The sequence below is a fragment of the Vulpes vulpes genome, chromosome 4, assembly GCF_048418805.1.
Source record: "Vulpes vulpes isolate BD-2025 chromosome 4, VulVul3, whole genome shotgun sequence".
Taxonomy (NCBI): Eukaryota; Metazoa; Chordata; class Mammalia; order Carnivora; family Canidae; genus Vulpes; species Vulpes vulpes.
In genome coordinates, this window is record NC_132783.1 from 59,888,238 (window position 1) to 59,906,940 (window position 18,703).

The following is an 18,703-nucleotide window of genomic DNA, read 5'->3' on the forward strand; positions in this document are numbered from 1 at the left end:
ATAAATCAGGTGAGATTTGGTTGGAGGAAAGCCAGAAAACATTAGAAGAGGGTTTGATGGTCAGAAGTGCACTAATGAACAATTCTGACGGAGTATAAGGAAAACACCATAAATCAAAGGAGCTGTAGATCTGGTCCTGTGGCGAGAATGGCTTTACCACTCATTGATTTTGCTATTTTGTTGTGTGTTTTTATTCCTATTCAATCAGCTAGAAACAGAATTAAAGATATTAGATATTGGGTTATAGTACTATTCCCTTTTGAATTAGAGTTCTTAGAAATTTGATTTATTGCTATTGTGTAGAATAGAAAAGAGAGATGAGACTGAAGGTGTATGTACTGTTGTCATAATCTAGACATGAAGAGATAATGACCTAAACTTGTGCACTCCCCAAAACCTAACTAATTGTTTCTCCTAAATACCCTTGTCAACTAATCTTTCTTGTTACTCTATTTATATTTCAGAATTAATTAATAGCAATAGAAACAATTCAAGAAAGAAGTTGAATGAGTTTAACAAAGTTAGAGATTGGCTCCATAATGATAAGTATGAAAGAATTCATTCTGAAGAGAAACCTTGTGAATATAATAAAAATGGGAATGACCACCTTAATGAAGACTTTGTTCACCATCAGAAAATTCAAATTTTGGAGCAACCTTTTGAATACAGCAATTGTAGAAAAGCTTTCCATGAGAATTCACTCTTTGTTGTACATAAGAAACCTTATACAGGAAAGAACACCTGTGAATACTCTGAATATGGGAAGATCTTCTGTGATATGTCATCTCTCCTTGCTCATCAGAGAACACATCCAAGAGAGAGTCACTGTGAATTTAATGAATGTGGAGAAAATTTCTTGGAAGAATCCATTCTCTTTGAGCACCAGAGTGCTCAGCCTTTCAGCCAGAAGTCAAACCTCATTCCAATTCAGAGAAACCACTCAATTGACAATATACTTGAATATAATGAATACGGAACATTTTTCAGTGAAAAGTTAGTCTTTGGTGTACAACAGAGAACACATATAGGAGAAAAACCTTATGAATGTCATGAATGTGGAAAAACCTTCAAGCAGAAGTCAGCCCACACAAGACATCAGAGAACACACACAGGGGAAAAATCTTGTGAATGTCATGAATGTGGAAAAACTTTTTATAAAAATTCTGACCTCATTAAACACCGGAGAATTCACACAGGGGAAAAACCTTTTGAATGTCAGGAATGTGGGAAATCTTTCAGTGAAAAGTCTACCCTCACTCAACATCGGAGAACACACACAGGGGAGAAACCTTATGAATGTCTTGAATGTGGGAAAGCCTTCTCATTTAAGTCTGTCCTTACTGTACATCAAAAAACACACACAGGCGAGAAGCCTTATGAATGTTATGAATGTAGGAAGGCCTTTCTCAGAAAATCAGACCTCATTAAACATCAAAGAACTCACACGGGGGAAAAACCTTATGAATGTAATGAATGTGGGAAATCCTTCTCTGAGAAGTCAACCCTTACCAAACACCTGAGAACTCACACAGGTGAGAAACCCTATGAATGTATTGAATGCGGAAAATTTTTCTGCTACTATTCGGGTTTCACAGAACATCAGAGAAGACACACAGGGGAGAAACCTTTTGGATGTAATGAATGTGGGAAAAATTTCCGGCAGAAGTCAGCCCTAATTGTTCATCAGAGAACTCACATAAGACAGAAACCCTATGAATGTAATGAATGTGGAAAATCATTCTGTGTAAAGTCAAAACTCATTGCACATCATAGAACACACACAGGGGAAAAACCCTATGAATGTAACATTTGTGGAAAATCATTCTATGTGAAGTCTAAACTCACTGTACATCAACGAACACATTTAGGGAAAAACTCTATAAATGTAATAAATGAGGGAAATCACTCTGGGTGAAGTCAAGAATTTATAGAAAGAGAACACAAAAAGGGAGAAAAATCCATTAATATAATGATTTTGAGAACATCTTTGGTCTAAGGTCCATTCTCACAATCAGAGAACTTGTGGGAGAAGATATGAAGCTTTGGAATATTGAAAACTTTGTGGTGGAATTTGAATTATACAATACATCAGAAAGCTCAGAGTAGAGGAAACATATTGGTAAATGAATGTAGGGAACCTTTTCCCCAAAGCCACAGCTCACTAAATATCAAAGAAAACACACAAGTTAGAGACCTCTGTCCTCATCATAGAGTAGAGAAGACTTTATGCAGAGGCTTTAGAAAAGGCACAAATTATAGGAAACTATAGGAAAGCATTTACTATGAGGCGGTATTTTATTAGACTTGGGTGAAGTGCTTGAAGTAGTATCTCAGTGGATGTCAGAAGTTACTAGAGAAAATACTTGAAATAAGTGGAAGCTTTAAGTTAAAATCTAAGCTTATACCTCAGAGATTTTCAATTTGAAGGAATTCTAGCAATTTAGGAAATGTGGATAATGGTTTTCATTTAGAAATAGCATTTTATTTTTGTTGAGATACAATTTGGCCCATTGCCAGGTGTATTGTTTTCCTCCATTTAATGTATTAGATGTGAAAATACATCACACTGGGACCAATAGTTATAAGCAAGTCAGGCTTTTTGCTCAAGCATATGCGGAACAAGAGATTTTTAGCAAGAGGACCCACCAACAGGATTTTCTGATGTCCAAGTAAAAGAGATTTTGGATCTAGTAACACACTAGATCTAGGAGGATTCTAGGAGGAGCTTGCCAGCAAGAAGTTTTAGTAATTCTGAGGCCGACTCATTTTGAGTGGCTCATTCTGGAATAGTAGATCAAAGGGGAAAAGTGAGTTGCCGTGTATGCAACTTAGTGGATGTAGTAAAAGTGAGTGTGGAGAATAAGTGGATTCTGCCCTGGCAAGTGTTTAACAGTTTGTCCAAGTGTCATCTTCTGTGAGTGACATGTTGTACCCAAATCTATTTCTCCACATATTTAACACCTTTCATCTGTGATGTAGCAATTAAAAAATTCATATACAAAAATACAGTCTTAAATATAGAGCTTTAGAAAGCACAAGTAGATTCTCCGACTGAGTAGGTTATAGTAGCTTGTAGCAGATCAGTGTACTAATTGAGAACAACTAGAAAAATACCACAAAAAGTATCTATTTTAATGGAGTCTATGAAGCAAAGAGGACTAAAAGGAAAATTCAGGAGAGAAGTGAATTACAGAAAGTACATGGGCAAAATGCAGCTGTTTTACCTGGTCAGGATACTTGCTAGTTCTGGCCACAGGGAAGAACCTGAGTACTGAGTATGGCTCAGGTAGAGGAGGAAACTATTTGTAGGAGGGCAGAGCCCAGTCTTTCAAGGCTGGAGTGAAAAATTCTTAAACATTACAGGTTAGACATATACTGGTTTTAAAGAAATTTTTAGAAGGACTCCATGCAGAGCAGGAGCCTGAAAAGTGAATCTGAATGTAGATTTTTTTGTGTGTGTGTACTGCCAGTAGGATGGACCCTTGCTGAGCACAGGATGCTACCATTAAAAGCAAGGTCATTATCAGAGGTAGAGTTACCATATTGCAACTGCAAACAATATCTGGTATTTAAAATAAAAAAAAAAAAAAACCTGCCAAGAAAGAAAACTAAGAACAGATGGCTTCACTATAGTTATTCCAAATATTTAAGAAGGAAATAATACCAAGCTTTTATTAACTTTTACAGAGAAAGGAGGATGGAGCTTTTTTTTTTTATAATTTATTTTTATTTTTATTTATTCATGATAGTCACAGAGAGAGAGAGAGAGGCAGAGACACAGGCAGAGGGAGAAGCAGGCTCCATGCACCGGGAGCCCGACATGGGATTCGATCCTGGGTCTCCACAGGATCGTGCCCTGGACCAAAGGCAGGCGCTAAACCGCTGCGCCACCCAGGGATCCCGGATGGAGCTTTTCTAAATCATTTTGTGAGCTCAGTACAACCTTGATACCAAAACCTATAAAAGACATTTCAGGAAAGTAAAGTTACTGATATTTTATGAAAATGCATAATAGTAAATTTTAAAAAAATCAGTTATATCCATGTTTATTAGAAGAGTCAAAGGATTTAATATTTAAAATTAAATCAATTTGGCCAATTCTTCCTCCTGTTCTCCTTTCTCCCTTGTACTTTCTGTATTTTTCTCTTGCCTTTGTAGAATGGAAGTCAGAATAGGCCTGCCTTGGAGAATGAGAATGGTATTGTGGTGATGTGCATACTTGCATCAGGTGTGTTGATGGCAGCTGGAAGAAACAGCATGGCTGAAATACTGTAACACTGAGCAAATACAAAAATGTGTTGAGGATGATGAGAGCCAGATTGGAGGTTTTTATAAAAATGGAGAAGGGGGGGATCCCTGGGTGGCTCAGCGGTTTAGCGCCTGCCTTTGGCCCAGGGCGCGATCCTGGAGTCCCAGGATCGAGTCCCGCGTCGGGCTCCCGGCATGGAGCCTGCCTCCCCCTCTGCCTGTGACTCTGCCTCTCTCTCTCTGTGTGTCTATCATAAATAAATAAATAAATCTTTTTTTAAAAAAATGGAGAAGGGGAAAGTTAGAAAACCCTGGAGTGTTGGATTGGAATGTAACTCGTGTGTGTGTGTGTGTGTGTGTGTGTGTGTGTGTGTGTGTGTGTGTTTTATGGACTGTCTGCTGAGAGGGCTTACACACAGTGACACCCAGTAGCAGTGAGCACACCAGTTGTCAGTAAGAAAATGTTGAAAGAATCATGGGGACAAAAGAACCACCTTGGACAGGTTCCACTGGCCAAATTTGAGACAGTATAAACATCAAAATAACCATAGCATCAGAATACATGAGACTTAATAAAATGGGACTCCATTAATTTATAGTGATATAAATAAATGAGTAAATTCATGGAGGAGGAGGGAAAACTTTTCTTTACAGATTAATGCCAATTAATAAATGTAGGGAGAATAATGACAATAGAAAAACACCATTTGGCAGCCATCAGAATGGTGGTTGATTCAGGAGGTAGTTGCCAACATAGGCTAGCATTTGTGGATAGAGGTTTGATGAAGAATAGGATGTTGGAATAGTCTTCAAATATCTCTCCACAAAATACTAATCAGCTGCAAAGGCAAAAGCGGTGATTTTATGATTAAACCCAGCAGACACCAACGTGATTAGGTGATTAAAGTTCACCTCACCAGTGGAGTAGGACAAGTCAACATGATGTGTACCCTGATGGGATGCACTGAGAGAGCCAGCATCATGTGGTATTTTTGCCAAGAAAGCGTGACCTGTGTTTCCTTAGGAAATATCTGGTGAACCCATTTGAAAGACTATTTACTGAATGCAAAGCCTTTATTCTTTAAATATGTGAAGGACATGAAAAAGACTTGAGAAACCATTCCAGATTGGGGGAGAATGGAAATATTTTAAAGATTTTTTTTATTTTAGAGAGTGAGCAAGCAAGTAGAAGTGGCAGAGGAAGAGAATCTTCAGACTCACTGCTGAGTGGACGACTCACCGTGGGGCTTGATCTCATGATCCTGAGATCATGACCTGAGCTGAAACCAAGAGTTTGATGCTCAACCAACAAAACCACCCAGACTGCAGCTAGTTTTAAATAAAAACGAAGAATAGATAACTATTAAAACAGTTGACAGAATTCAGTGTATGGATTGGGTGGTGGTGTTTATCTCTTTTAAAAAAGATTTTATTTATTCATGAGAGACAGAGAGGCAGAGACACGGGGAGAGAGAAGCAGGCTCCACTCAGGGAGCCTGATATGGGACTCAGTCCCAGGATTCTGGAGTCATGCCCTGAGCCAAAGGCCATTGATCAACTGCTGAGCCACCCAGGCATCCCAGTCAGTGTTTATCTCTTGACTTGGATGATTATTGGGTGGTTCTGTAGGATAACGCCTCTGGGGGAAATACACACTGGAATGTGTAGGAGTAATGGAGTTTCATGTCTGCAGCTTATTTTCAAATGGCTTTAGAGACAGACTAGTAAGTGTGTGTGTGTGTATAGAGTGCGAGTATGCAAGGGACAGATGGAGGAGATACAGTGCGTTTAGGAGAATCTGAGGGGACATGGGAATTTTTTGGTGTTATGTATATGACTTATAAGTAAAATTATTTTGGAATAAATATTTACAAGTTTAAGTTAATTGACATGACCTACCACATCGGTAGAAAAAGTAAGTGAAGCCACTTTATTATTTAAATAGATGGCAGAAAATATATTTGATTAAGCTTTACACCCATTCATGACTAAAAAAACTAGGACTGGAAGGGAAGCTCATTAAAAATAAAAGGAAATCAACATACAACAAATATCATACTAAGAAGATAAATACTGAAATAGCTCTTTCTGGTATTAATGAGACAAGAATGCTTGGTACCTCTTCTATTTAACATAGGACTGAAGGCTCTAGCTTACCAATAAGGCATAAAGGAAAAAAGTTTAAGACGTTAAATGGGGAAGACTGAAGTATAGCTCATTATTGGTAGGTGGTATCATTGCATAGAAATGTGAAAAAAATCTATGAAGACATTATGAGAGTAATTTGGCAAACTCGCTGTAGAAAAATTGTTTATCAAAAAAAAAGAAAAATTGTTTATCTATATAAATTGCAAATAGAAAATAAACTAAGTGATACCAGGACAATTGAATCCACTCAGGACAAGATAGCAGATTTATCTGCTGCCTAAAAACACAGGGGAGAAAGGAAACATAGTTAATTGTTTTCATGTCAGTGGACATCAGGCAATACAGGGGGCAGTGATCCTTGCTGGTGATGGGTAGGCTCACTATATGGTGGTGATGATTATACAGGTGTGTTTATCAAATTATATCAAGATATAACTTTAACTGCTGTTAAATTGCTGTTAGGTTTACATTAGTCCTAAGAAAGTAAGTTCTAGAAATCCAAAAACTGCATCACCAAATTCAGGGACATTAAAGACCAATATAAGTGGAGGGAATGAGCAAATCTGAATTTAAAACATGCAGATGCAATGATTAACTGTAGCTAAGACAACCTGAAAATAGAAAAATAAACCTACCGGACTTAGATTGCTAGATATCAAGACTGGTATAGGCACAAGCATAAACAATGTCCAGAAACAGTCCCCAATATATTCATGTATTAAAAAGATGGTATTTTTGATAAATGGTGCTGGGTTAATTGGCTCTCTATATGCATAAGAGGAATATTTTGACTATAGCCACCCACCATACACAGAAACTCGTTTTGTATGGATTGTACATCTAAATGTAAAACATAAGGGATCCCTGGGTGGCGCAGTGGTTTGGCGCCTGCCTTTGGCCCAGGGCGCGATCCTGGAGACCCGGGATCGAATCCCATGTTGGGCTCCTGGCATGGAGCCTGCTTCTCCCTCTGCCTTTATCTCTGCCTTGTCTCTGCCTGTCTCTATATATATGACTATCATAAATAAATAATAAAAAAATTTAAAAAAAAATAAATGTAAAACATAATACAGTAGCACTTTTAGAAGAAAATATATGTGAACATATGGCTAAGACACCCTAAACAAGAAACAAAAACCATAGATAAATTAGGCTATGTTAGAATTAAGCGCTGTGGGACTTCTGGGTGGCTCAGTGGTTGAGCATCTGCCTTTGGGTGTGGTCATGATCCCTGGGTCCTGGGATCGAGTTCTGCATCAGACTCCCCATGAGAAGCCTGCTTCTCCTCCCTCTGCCTGAGAGAGGCAGAGACACAGGCAAAGGGAGGAGAAGCAGGCTCCATGCAAGGAGCCCAATGTGGGACTCGATCCTGGGATTCTGGGGTCAGGCCATGAGCCAAAGGCAGATGCTCAACTGCTGAGCCACCCAAGCGTCCCTATGTAAAATATTTTTTAAAAAAGAATTAAGAACTGCTGTTGTTAAAGAAACAGAAACCAAAAATACATGACTAAAAGTGAGTCGCAGACTCAGAGAATATAATTGCAATACGTATATCAAACAAAGCACTATACTACATAATATAAAAAGAACTCCAACAAGTGAGTAAGAAAAAAAATGAGCAGCAGATGGAACATAATTGACAGTATATTTAAATGACCGGTAAATATGGAAAGTTGTTCAATTTCATTAGTCATCAAGGAAAAACAAATTCTAACAAAAATGTTATACCACAGCTACTGCAGCATACAGAAGGGCTACAGTGATAGAACACCAAACTGATGAAGACCTGAAGCATCTGAGACTAATACAAGTTTGGTGGGAATGTAAGTTGTGCACTTTGGAAAATAGGCTTTTTGTACTAAAGCTGGACATACATGTAAATTTTGGCTGTGTAATTATACTTCTAGGCATATATCCAACAGAAATACATGTTTACTAGAAGTAGTAGTTAGTAGTAGTGGTAGTAGTATTCTCAATAGCCCGGAAGTAGTAACCGCACAAGTGGCCACCAACACTAAACTGCATACATAAATTGCGCTTTTCTTCCAGTGCTGTATTCTATAGCAGGAATGAATGAAACACAATTGTATGCATGCAAAAGAACACAGAAGAGTAAGTGCTATGTATTTTCATTCGAGAAGCAGATAAATATAATACTTGGTGTTAGAAGTTGGAATGATGGTTTTTGGATGATGGCAGTTTGCAGAGATTGTCTTAAGGAGGCTCCTCTGGTGCTAATAGTATTCTTTTTAGCTCAGTATTGATTGTAGTTGTATTCAATTTACAAAATTTATTACTTGTGAATTTTTATTTAAATATATTCATGTTTGAGCATAAATGTTCCTTAATAAAAGCAGAAAGTCTGGCATTTTTTTAAAGGTTTTATTTATTTATTTATTTGTTTGTTTGTTTATTTATTTATTTATTTATTTATTCATGATAGAGAGAGAGAGAGGCAGAGACACAGGCAGAGGGAGAAGCAGGCTCCATGCAGGGAGCCTGACGTGGGACTTGATCCCGGGACTCCCGGATGTGCCCTGGGCCAAAGGCAGGCGCCAAACCACTGAGCCACCCAGGGATCCCCGAAAGTCTGACATTGTTTGCTCTCTGCTTAGATTCCTCCAGCAGCTTCTTTAAAAAAACATACAAGAGAATAATTAGGACAACAGCAGTAAGCACGTGTGTCAAGAATCCCTGTGGGGGGGAAAAAAAAGAATCCCTGTGTAATAAGTGTTTATATATGAGTTTAATATCGAAAATATTTTGTTCCCTTTGCTATGTGACCAATAACAAAAGTATTCCATATTAAAAGCTAACAAATTAAAAAAAAACTAAAAAAAAAAAAAAAAAGCTAACAAATTAATTTTATGCAATATACATCTTAAGTGAAATAATACTCCACAATTTTATCATATCTTATACCTGTTCTCTCACAGTTTCCTGGCTTATAAAAGTAGATATGGCCAGTGTTTTGTATTAATTCTTCAATTAAGAATTCAAACATCATGTTTATGAAGTTTTCACCTGCCTTAGAGTCCACAAGTGGGTGTAATGAAAATACTAATTACACAAAATAAGCAATATCAAGTCAGTTAATGAAAGCAGGTGTGAACAGTTCTACTTGAACTCAACACAGTATTGCTTTCCATTATATGAAGAAAATATGCAGCCAAAATATTCAGATGAGAAATCTACTTAGGTACTATGTATTGCATAGCCAAAGTGTAACAGGAACTATCTACTATGATGCTGTATATACATATTTTGTCTTATCCCTTACTTCCCAATATAAGGGAGGCTGTAGAATTAGATGCCAGATTGCCTGGGATCTTTTGATATTGTCTGGCCCTATCACTTAATAGATTTGAAACAAATTACTGTCTGTACTCAGAGTCTCATCTGTAAAATGGGGACATTAATAGTGGCTAGCTCATAGGGGCAATTTAATATGAGTGTTATTCTTTTATATCTTAAATTAACTTCCAAACAATTGGTAGGTTCTTAGAGACTGTACCCAACACTCATTTTTCCCTTGACGGCAGAGCCTTAACTTGTTTTTCACCTTAGCCTTGGAAGGTCCAGAGGTAAAGGTTGATTGGATTAAGCCAGTCACAAGACACTCCGCTCAGAGATTTGTTTGGGATCAGCACATGTTCTAGTTCTCTCCAGCGTTGTTTGCAGATGTGTTCTGAAAACTTCTGGAAATGATTTCCTTCTTGCCCAGCTGAAATGTTTTATGTCTGGACTTGACAATTCTGTCTTGCAACTCGAAGAAGCACATTGTGGACTGAGGATGGTAGAGCAGAGTGAAGGGTTCATGAGGATGTTATTGAGCTTCCTGTTCTAACAGTTCTGCAGTGAGAGGTTGTGTTCATCAGTAGGCAGAGTACTGGAGGAGGGTCCCTGCTGAGGCCAGGCCACAGAATAGGCAAACAGGCTGGCAAAACTCTTGCTTGGGGAGCTGGCCAGGCAGAACTTGAGTGCCCCAAGTTTTCTGGTCAAATGGAGCTAGTGTCCTCACTCTGCAGATGTGTAGTGCTGCTGGCTGTGATCTCCATTCAAGTGCCATGGGGTTAGGCAGCTTCCCCGTGCTCACGTTAGGCCTTTTCATCTGGTAGGGTGGGCCCTGCACTCAGTAGTTTTATATTAGCTCCCCTGGCTGAGTGGAAGGGGAACCAGCTCCAAGCCCTGCAATGCTGTTTGTGTGTGTGGTCTTAGGCTTGTTCTGTGGTGGTACAAATTCCCTAACAATGCTAGTTTAAAAGTTAAAAAAAAAAAAAAAACTTAGTAAAAGTAACCATGAATACAATAACCTTTTATTGTATATACAATATAAAAAAATATATACACTGTAACATCAATAATGGGAATGTCCAAGAGAGGAGAAGTAAAAGTATAAAGCTTAGGAATGCTGTTGAATTTGTTATCAGTTTAAAATAGACTGTTGTAATTTTAAGATACCACAAGGGAAAAACCTAGCATTTACACAAAAGAACATGATAAAGCATACTGACCAAAAGACATCAACACACAAATGGATAAGAAGCAAGAAACAAAGGATCTACAAGAGAGTCAGAAAACAGTGAACAAAATGGCAATTGTAAGCCCCTACCTTTTAATACTTACTTTAATGTAAAGATGGCTTCTTCAAAGACATAGAATGATTGAACGGATAAAACAATTCCACAATATGTTGCCTACTAGAGACTCTAGCATTAAGACATATACAAATAGAGAGTGAAGGTCTCTATATGCAAATGGTAACCAAAAATAGCAGAGGTAGTTAGACAAAATCAAGTTTAAAAACAGTAAAAAGAGAAAATATATAATGTTAAAGGCATCAACTCATCAAGAAGATATTTGTATATATTTATGTACCAAACAAATACATAAAGTAAAATTAACAAAGCTAAAAGGAAAAATAAACAGCAATACAATAATATTAGGGAACTTTATTACCCTTTTCTCAAAAAGGATAAATCATCCAGAGGGAGAATCAATCATTAAGTAGCAGGTTTGAATATTACAATATATGAAATGGACCTAATGAACATATATAGAGGATTCTATCCAACAACAGCAGAATTACACATTCTCAAGCCCGCATGTAACATTTTCTAGGGTAGGCCATAAGTTAGCCCACAAAACAAGTCTTAGCAACAAGAAGATTGGAATCATACCAAATATCTCCTCTGACTACAACAGTATGAATTTAAAAATAATTTTAAAAATCACAAATACACGGAAATTGAACAACACTCTCTCAAAAACTAGTGTATGAAAGAATAAATTAAATGGGTAAAATAGTATCTTGAGACAAATGAAAATGGAAAGACAACATACCAAAACAAACCAATACGTATCCTTCTCAAACTATTCCAAAAAACAAAAGAAGGAATGCTTCCTGATTCATTCTATGAGGCCACACCAAAGCCAGAAAAGGGCACTACAACAAAAGAAAATGATAGGCCAATATTTCTGATGAATACAGATACAAAAATCCTCCATTAAATATCAACAAACCAAATTCAGCAGCACACTGAAAGGATCTTTTACCATGTTCAAGTAAGATTTATCCCTAGGGTGCAAGGATGATTCAGCATATGCATATCAATAAAGGTGAAACAACACATTAAAATAACAAAATTTAAAAAATCATATGATCATCTCAAAAATGAAGAAAAAGGATTTGACAAAATTTCACATCTGTTCTGATAAAATCTAACAATTATAAAAGGAACATATCTCAACATAGTAAAGGCTGTATATGACAAGCCCATAACTAATATCATACTCATTGGTGGAAGTCTGAAAGCTTTTCCTCTAAGGTCAGAAAGAAGACAGAGGTGTGCCCTGACATCACTCATATTTAACATAGTACCGGAAGAGCATTTAGGCAAGGAAAAGGAAGAAAAGGTATCAGAATAGGACTGGAGGAAGTAAAATTGTCTATATTTGCAGATGATAATTTTATATAGAGAAAATCCTGTAGACTCCACCAAAATATTGTTAAAGTTAAATAAAGATTTCAGGAAAGTTGCAGGATACAAAATTAGCATTTTGATACACTAAAAACAAATTTTCAAAAATAAAACTCTGCTATACACAGCATCAAAAACAGTAAAATACCTAGGAATAAATTTAACCAAAGAGATGAAAGGTTTTTTTTACTGAAAACTGTTAAGACACCGATGAAAGAAATTGAAAAAAAAAAACAAAACCCACAAATGAAAGGCATTCATTCCATTCATACAAGCATGAATTGATACAAGCATGAATATTTTTGGCTTCCATAGTAATCGAAGCCATCTATAAATTCAGTGCAATTCCTATCAAGATCCCAAAGGAAATTTAAACAGAAAAAAAAATTATCCTAAAATTTTGTATGGAGCAGCTAAACACCCTGAATAACAAAATCAATACTGTGGGAGGTTCACACTTCCTGATTTCAAGCCATGTTATAAAGCTAAGATGATCAAAATAGTATAGTAGTAGCATAACACAGACATAAAAATAAATTAGGAGCTCAGATGTAAACCCAGGCCTATACAGTCAACTAATATTTGACAGGGGAGCCACAAATAGTCCATGGAGAAAAGACAGTCTCTTCAAATAGTGCTGGGAAAATTGGACATTTGAGGATAAAAGAATGAACCCCTATATTACACTGCTCATGAAGATGAACTCAAAATGGATTAAAGACTTAAATGCAAGACCAGATACCATACAATTCCTAGAAGAAAACATATAGATAAAAAGTTCTTTAATACTAGTCTTGGTGATGATTATTTTTGATATGACAACCTAAAAAGCACAAGTTACAAAAATAAACAAGTGGGACTGTCTTGAACTAAAAAGCTCTGCACAACAAAAGAAATGATCAACAAAATGGAAAGACAATCTATAGAATGGGAAAAAATATTTGTAAACCATATATTTGATGAAGGGTTAACATCTGAAAGGTATAAAGAGCTCATGCGATTCAACAGAAAAAAATTTAAATTAAAAAATGGGCAAAGGGGGACACCTGGGTGGCTCAGTGGTTGAATATCTGCCCTTGGTAGCTCAGGGTGTGATCCCGGGGTCCAGGGATTGAGTCTCGCATCAGGCTCCCCCGGGGAGCCTGCTTCTCCCTCTGACTGTTCTCTGTCTCTCTCTCTAATGAATAAATAAATAAGTAAAATCTTTAAAAAAAAAATAGACAAAGGATCTGAGTGAGCACTTTTCCAAAGAAGATATCCAAATGGCTAACAGGTAATATCACCAATCACTAGAGAAGTGCAAATGGAAATCACAGTAAGACATCTTTGGCTTGTTATAGTGATTAGAAGAGAAAAATACTACTGAGGGGGTGGGGGAAAGGGAAACTTTTGCATTGCTGGTGGGACTGTAACTTGGTGCAGACACTGTAGAAAATAGGATGAAGGTTCCTCAAAAGATTACAGATACAACTGCCATATGATCAGGTCATTCTACCTCTGAGAACACATCTGTAGGAAACAAAATGTCAATGGGATATCTCACTCCATGTCAGGTGCGGCATACCTACAATTGCTAACACATGGAAACAACCCCAGTGTTTATCGACAGATGAATGGAAAGAGAAGATGTGGTACGCACATACATAGTAGAATATTCAGCCATAAAAAGAAGGAAATCCTTCCACTTGTGACAATTTAGGTAGACTTTGAAGGCATTATGCTGTGAAGTGAGACAGAGAAGAATAAATGTATGATCTCACTTATATGTGTAATCTAAAAACCAAGCAAAAACAAATGAAAAACTACTTGTAGAAAAATAATTCAGATTTGTGGTCACCTGAGGTGGTGGGTAGAGGATGTGAGAATTGGATGAAAGTGATCAAAATGTATAAACTGTACGTTATAAATTAAGTACTGGGTATGGAATGTTCAATATGATAACTAATTAGCTCTGCCGTATGGTATACATGAAAATTATTAAGAGAGTAGATCCTAAGAGTTCTTATCACAAGGAAAATTATTTTCTTTTGTATCTATATGAGATGATGGATGTTAACTTACTATGATAATTCATCATATATGTGTATGTATATATACCTGTATGCCAGGTTATGCAGTACACACACCTTAAATTTATACCATACAGTGTATCAATTAAATCTCAATAAAGTTGGGGGAAAAAACACATAAAGTAAAGGTGTTTATGAAAGTGGAATCTGTATTCTATCACAGGGAGTGTCATTTAGTGGAAAGGATGTGATAGACATTCTGTAATGCATTAGAGAAATGTCTAAAACTTATGTTATTGTGATAGTTTTATGAGGGCACAGGTAACCTACTCTGACAAGAGTGTTATTTAAGGGAACAGGTGTGATAGCTATATCAATGACACATTAAGGTAATTTTTTTAAAGTAATGGAGATGGTTATAGTGCTAGGTGTCTGTTACTTTGAGAAGAATATTATTTCAAGGGATGGACATGATAACCTTTCAGAATGCATTTAAAGAAGTGTTTGAAATACATAATAAAAATGGTTATAAGAGTAATGTGACTTTGAGTATGATATTAAGAAATTGACATTTTAAACATTCTGTACATTATATAGGGAAGTGTTTAAATAGACATAAAGATCATTATTAGAGTGATACATAAATCACTGAGAGGATTGTTATTTGAGTGCGTAGATGTAATATCCAACCTGTAAGGCATTTAAAAGAGAAATAAAAACCAAATGTAACTACTGTGGCTCTAAGAGTGCTACTTGCATTCTACTTTGAGAAGAGTTATTTTAGGGCATGGATGTGATATCTATTTTGTATTAACATAGAGAAGTGTTTAAAATTGTACTTAAGGGATCCTCGGGTGGCTCAGTTGTTTAGTGCCTGCCTTCGACCCAGGGCATGGTCCTGGAGTTCCGGCATTGAGTCCCAAATTGGGCTCCCTGCATGGAGCCTGCTTCTCCCTCTGCCTGTGTGTGTCTCTCATGAATAAATAAATAAAATCTTAAATAAATAAATTAAATTAATGAATAAATAAAATTGTACTTAATAAAGATGGATATAAGAATGCTTGTTGCATAAGCTCTGACAGTTGGGTTTTCTCTTTTTTGTAACGTAAGCACCTGACTTAAGCTTTGATTGCTAAGGGTGCACTTCAACAAAGCATCCAAGGCATCCTGTTCAAAGGTGACTCTTTTTTGCCACCTGCATGCCAGCCACATGACATGCAAGTAAGAGCTGGCTTGCACCCCACCCCTGAGGCTCCGTTTATCTTGGTTGGTTTGGTAACTGACCATTTGAGCCACTTGTTTTTTCTTTTCCCATGCTTTAGATTTCCACTCTGTTTAAAATTTACCAACAAAGTGAGCCCGTGAAACCCTAGACCCCTACCCTCAACTCCAATAAAAGCTAAACTAACCCTCTTCCCCCACCTGCAACTTTGAAGTGTGGCCTCAGATGTGTGTATCATTTTCAGGACTTGTAAATAATAAGCCTGTTTTTGATTTTTTTTAAGTTTTCTGATGGTTATTGCTGAGGCATCTTGCAATCATATTAAGAACCATGCAGGCCTGTCCAGCTACACTGGTCATCAACAGGCTAAGACTGGCACACAAAACAAAAAACTTGCAAGCTACCTTGATAAGAGTGTTATTACAGGGGAAGTATGCTATAGACATTCTGTAAAACATTATAAAAGTTTAAAAACAGTAAAAATGGTTAGATGAGTATTATGTGGAAGCTATTTTGAGAGGGGTGTTATTTCAGAGAATGGGTATGATTGCTCTTCTATAATGCATTTTGAGAAGTTTAAAAACACATGTAATAAAGTTTTTAAGTGTGCTGCCTACTGGCTAGGAAAACAGTGTTATCTAATGTAATGGATGTGTTGTCATAATGTAATGCAGGTAGAGAAGTGGTTAAAAACACACGTGTTCTTGAGAATAAAAAAAACCACACATGTTAACATTTGCTATATGAGTGATCTGTGCAAGCTCCTTTGACTAGAATGTTATTCCAGGAATTCATGTGATAGCATTTCTGTAATGCGTTTAGAGAGATTTTTAAAGATCATGTAATAAATATGATTAGAATAGTATTACCTGCCTTCTGTGAAGAGAACTGTGTTGTTAAGTGAATGGATGTTACTGCATCTAGAGAATTATTTAAAAGAACATGTAATAAAGATGATTATATGAATGCAACATGGAGGCTGCTCTAAGAGTGGTATCATTTTAGGTTACAGGTGTTTTTCCACTTTTATTATGATATAATTGACATGTAATTGTATAAGTTTTAGATGTACTACATAATGATTTATGTGTATATTGAAAAATGGTTACCACATAAGATTCGTTAACCTTTCTTAACACACGTTGTTGCAATTATTTTCCTTGTGATCAAATAAACATCTATTCTTTTAGCAACTTTCAAATATATAATACATTATTGTTAAGTTACTATTTTTTTATTTTTTTAAAGATTTATTTATTCATGAGAGACACACACAAGAGAGAGAGAGAGAGGCAGAGACACAGGCAGAAGGAGAAGCAGGCTCCTTGCAGAGAACCTGATGTGGGACTCGATCCTGAATCCTGGGATCATGCCCTGAGCTGAAGGCAGATGCTCAACTGCTGAGCCACCCAGGTGTCCCATTAAGTTACGATTTTTAAAATTACATCCTCAGAACTTATTTCTCTTAGAGCTGGATATTTGCAGCTTTTGTCCACCTTCACCTGATCCCCCACTCCAAACCCCTGCCTCTGGTAACCACAAATCTGATCTCTTTTTCTATGAGTTAGCTTATTTTATATTCTATATACAAGTAAGATCATAAAATATTTGTCTTTATATAACTTATTTCAGTGCCCTCAGGGCTATCCAGGTTGTCACAAATGACATGATTTCCCTTTTTCATGACTGCATAGTATTCCATGTTTACATATATGTATATATATTACATATCCCCCAATTTCTTTAACCAGTCATCTTTTGATTGACATGAAGTTTCCATTTGTTGTCTAAATAATGCTGCAGTGAACATAAGGCTGCAAACATCTCTTCAGAACAATGATTTAATTTCTCCTAGATATATACTAATTTTTAAAAATATTTATTTTTTAATTTTTTTTTATTTGAGAGAGAGAAAGAGCGCACAAGTGGGGGGGGCAGAGAGAGAGAGAGAATCTTGAGCAGACTCTGCTCACTGCAGAGCCCCACACAGGATTAGATCTCACAATCCTGAGATAATGACCTGAGCTGAAATCAAGAGTTGGACACTCGGGGAGCCCTGGGTGGCTCAGCAGTTTAGTGCCTGCCTTTGGCCCGGGGTGTGATCCTGGAGTCCCAAGATCAAGTCCCACATGGGCCCCGCTGCGCGGAGCCTGCTTCTCCCACTGCCTGTGACTCTGCCTCTCTCTGTGTGTCTTTCATGAATAAATAAATAAAATCTAAAAAAAAAAAAAAAAGAGTTGGACACTGAACCAACTGAGCCACTCAGGTGCCCCTGGGTACATACTAAATTTTTAATTGAGTTAAAATCTCAATTTTAGTTTGGATTTTAAAAGCTGAATCATATGGTAGTTTCAGTATTTTTTAAAGATTTTATGTATTTATTCATGAGAGACACAGAGAGAGAGGCAGAGACATAGGCAGAGGGTGAAACAGATGCCTTGTGGGCAGCCTGATGTGGGACTCGATCCTGAATCCTGGGATCATGCCCTGAGCTGAAGGCAGACGCTTAACCACTGAGCCACCCAGGTGTCCTGGTAGTACTAGTTTTAATTTTTGAAGGAATCTCCCTTCATTTTCCTTAGTGGCTATACCATTTTGTAATTCCCACCAACAATGCACATGGGTCTTTCTCCACATCCTCACCAGCATCTGTTAGCTCTTATCTTTTTGAATTCTAACAGACTCTGATTTTGATTTGCATTTCCCTAATATGAGGTTGAGCCGCTTCTTATATAACTTAGCCATTTCAATATCTTCTTTGTAAGAATGTTCATTTGGGTTATTTGCCAATTTTTATTTTTTTTATTTTTTTATTTGCCAATTTTTAAATTGATTTTTTCTTTGCTGTTGAGTTGTGTTCTTTACATATTTTAAATATTAATCCCTTAGATATGTGGTTTGCAAATAAATTCTGCAGTTCTGTAGATTTCTTTTAGATTTTGTTGATCATTTCTTTTACTGTGCAGAAGCTTCTTAGTTTGTTGTAGTCCTGCTTGTTTACATTTTTTATTTTGTTGCCTGTGATGTAGGTGTCATATGAAAGGAATCATTTCCAAGACCCATGGCAAAAAGCTTTTTCCTATGTCGTCAGTCTT

At 36.8% G+C, this 18,703-nt stretch overlaps 1 protein-coding gene across 4 annotated transcripts in view; it reads left to right on the forward strand.

Moving 5' to 3' along the window:
• Positions 1-5,617, forward strand: part of LOC112927385 (uncharacterized) — a 90,402-nt gene extending 84,785 nt beyond the window's left edge. For all 4 annotated transcript variants that reach the window (XM_072755857.1, XM_026008759.2, XM_026008757.2 and 1 more), the window contains one exon: positions 465-5,617. In XM_072755857.1, coding sequence (XP_072611958.1) covers positions 465-1,915 — 1,451 coding nt within the window. In that variant the 3' untranslated portion in view covers positions 1,916-5,617. The remainder of the gene's footprint in view (positions 1-464) is intronic.
• Positions 5,618-18,703: the final 13,086 nt, after the last annotated feature.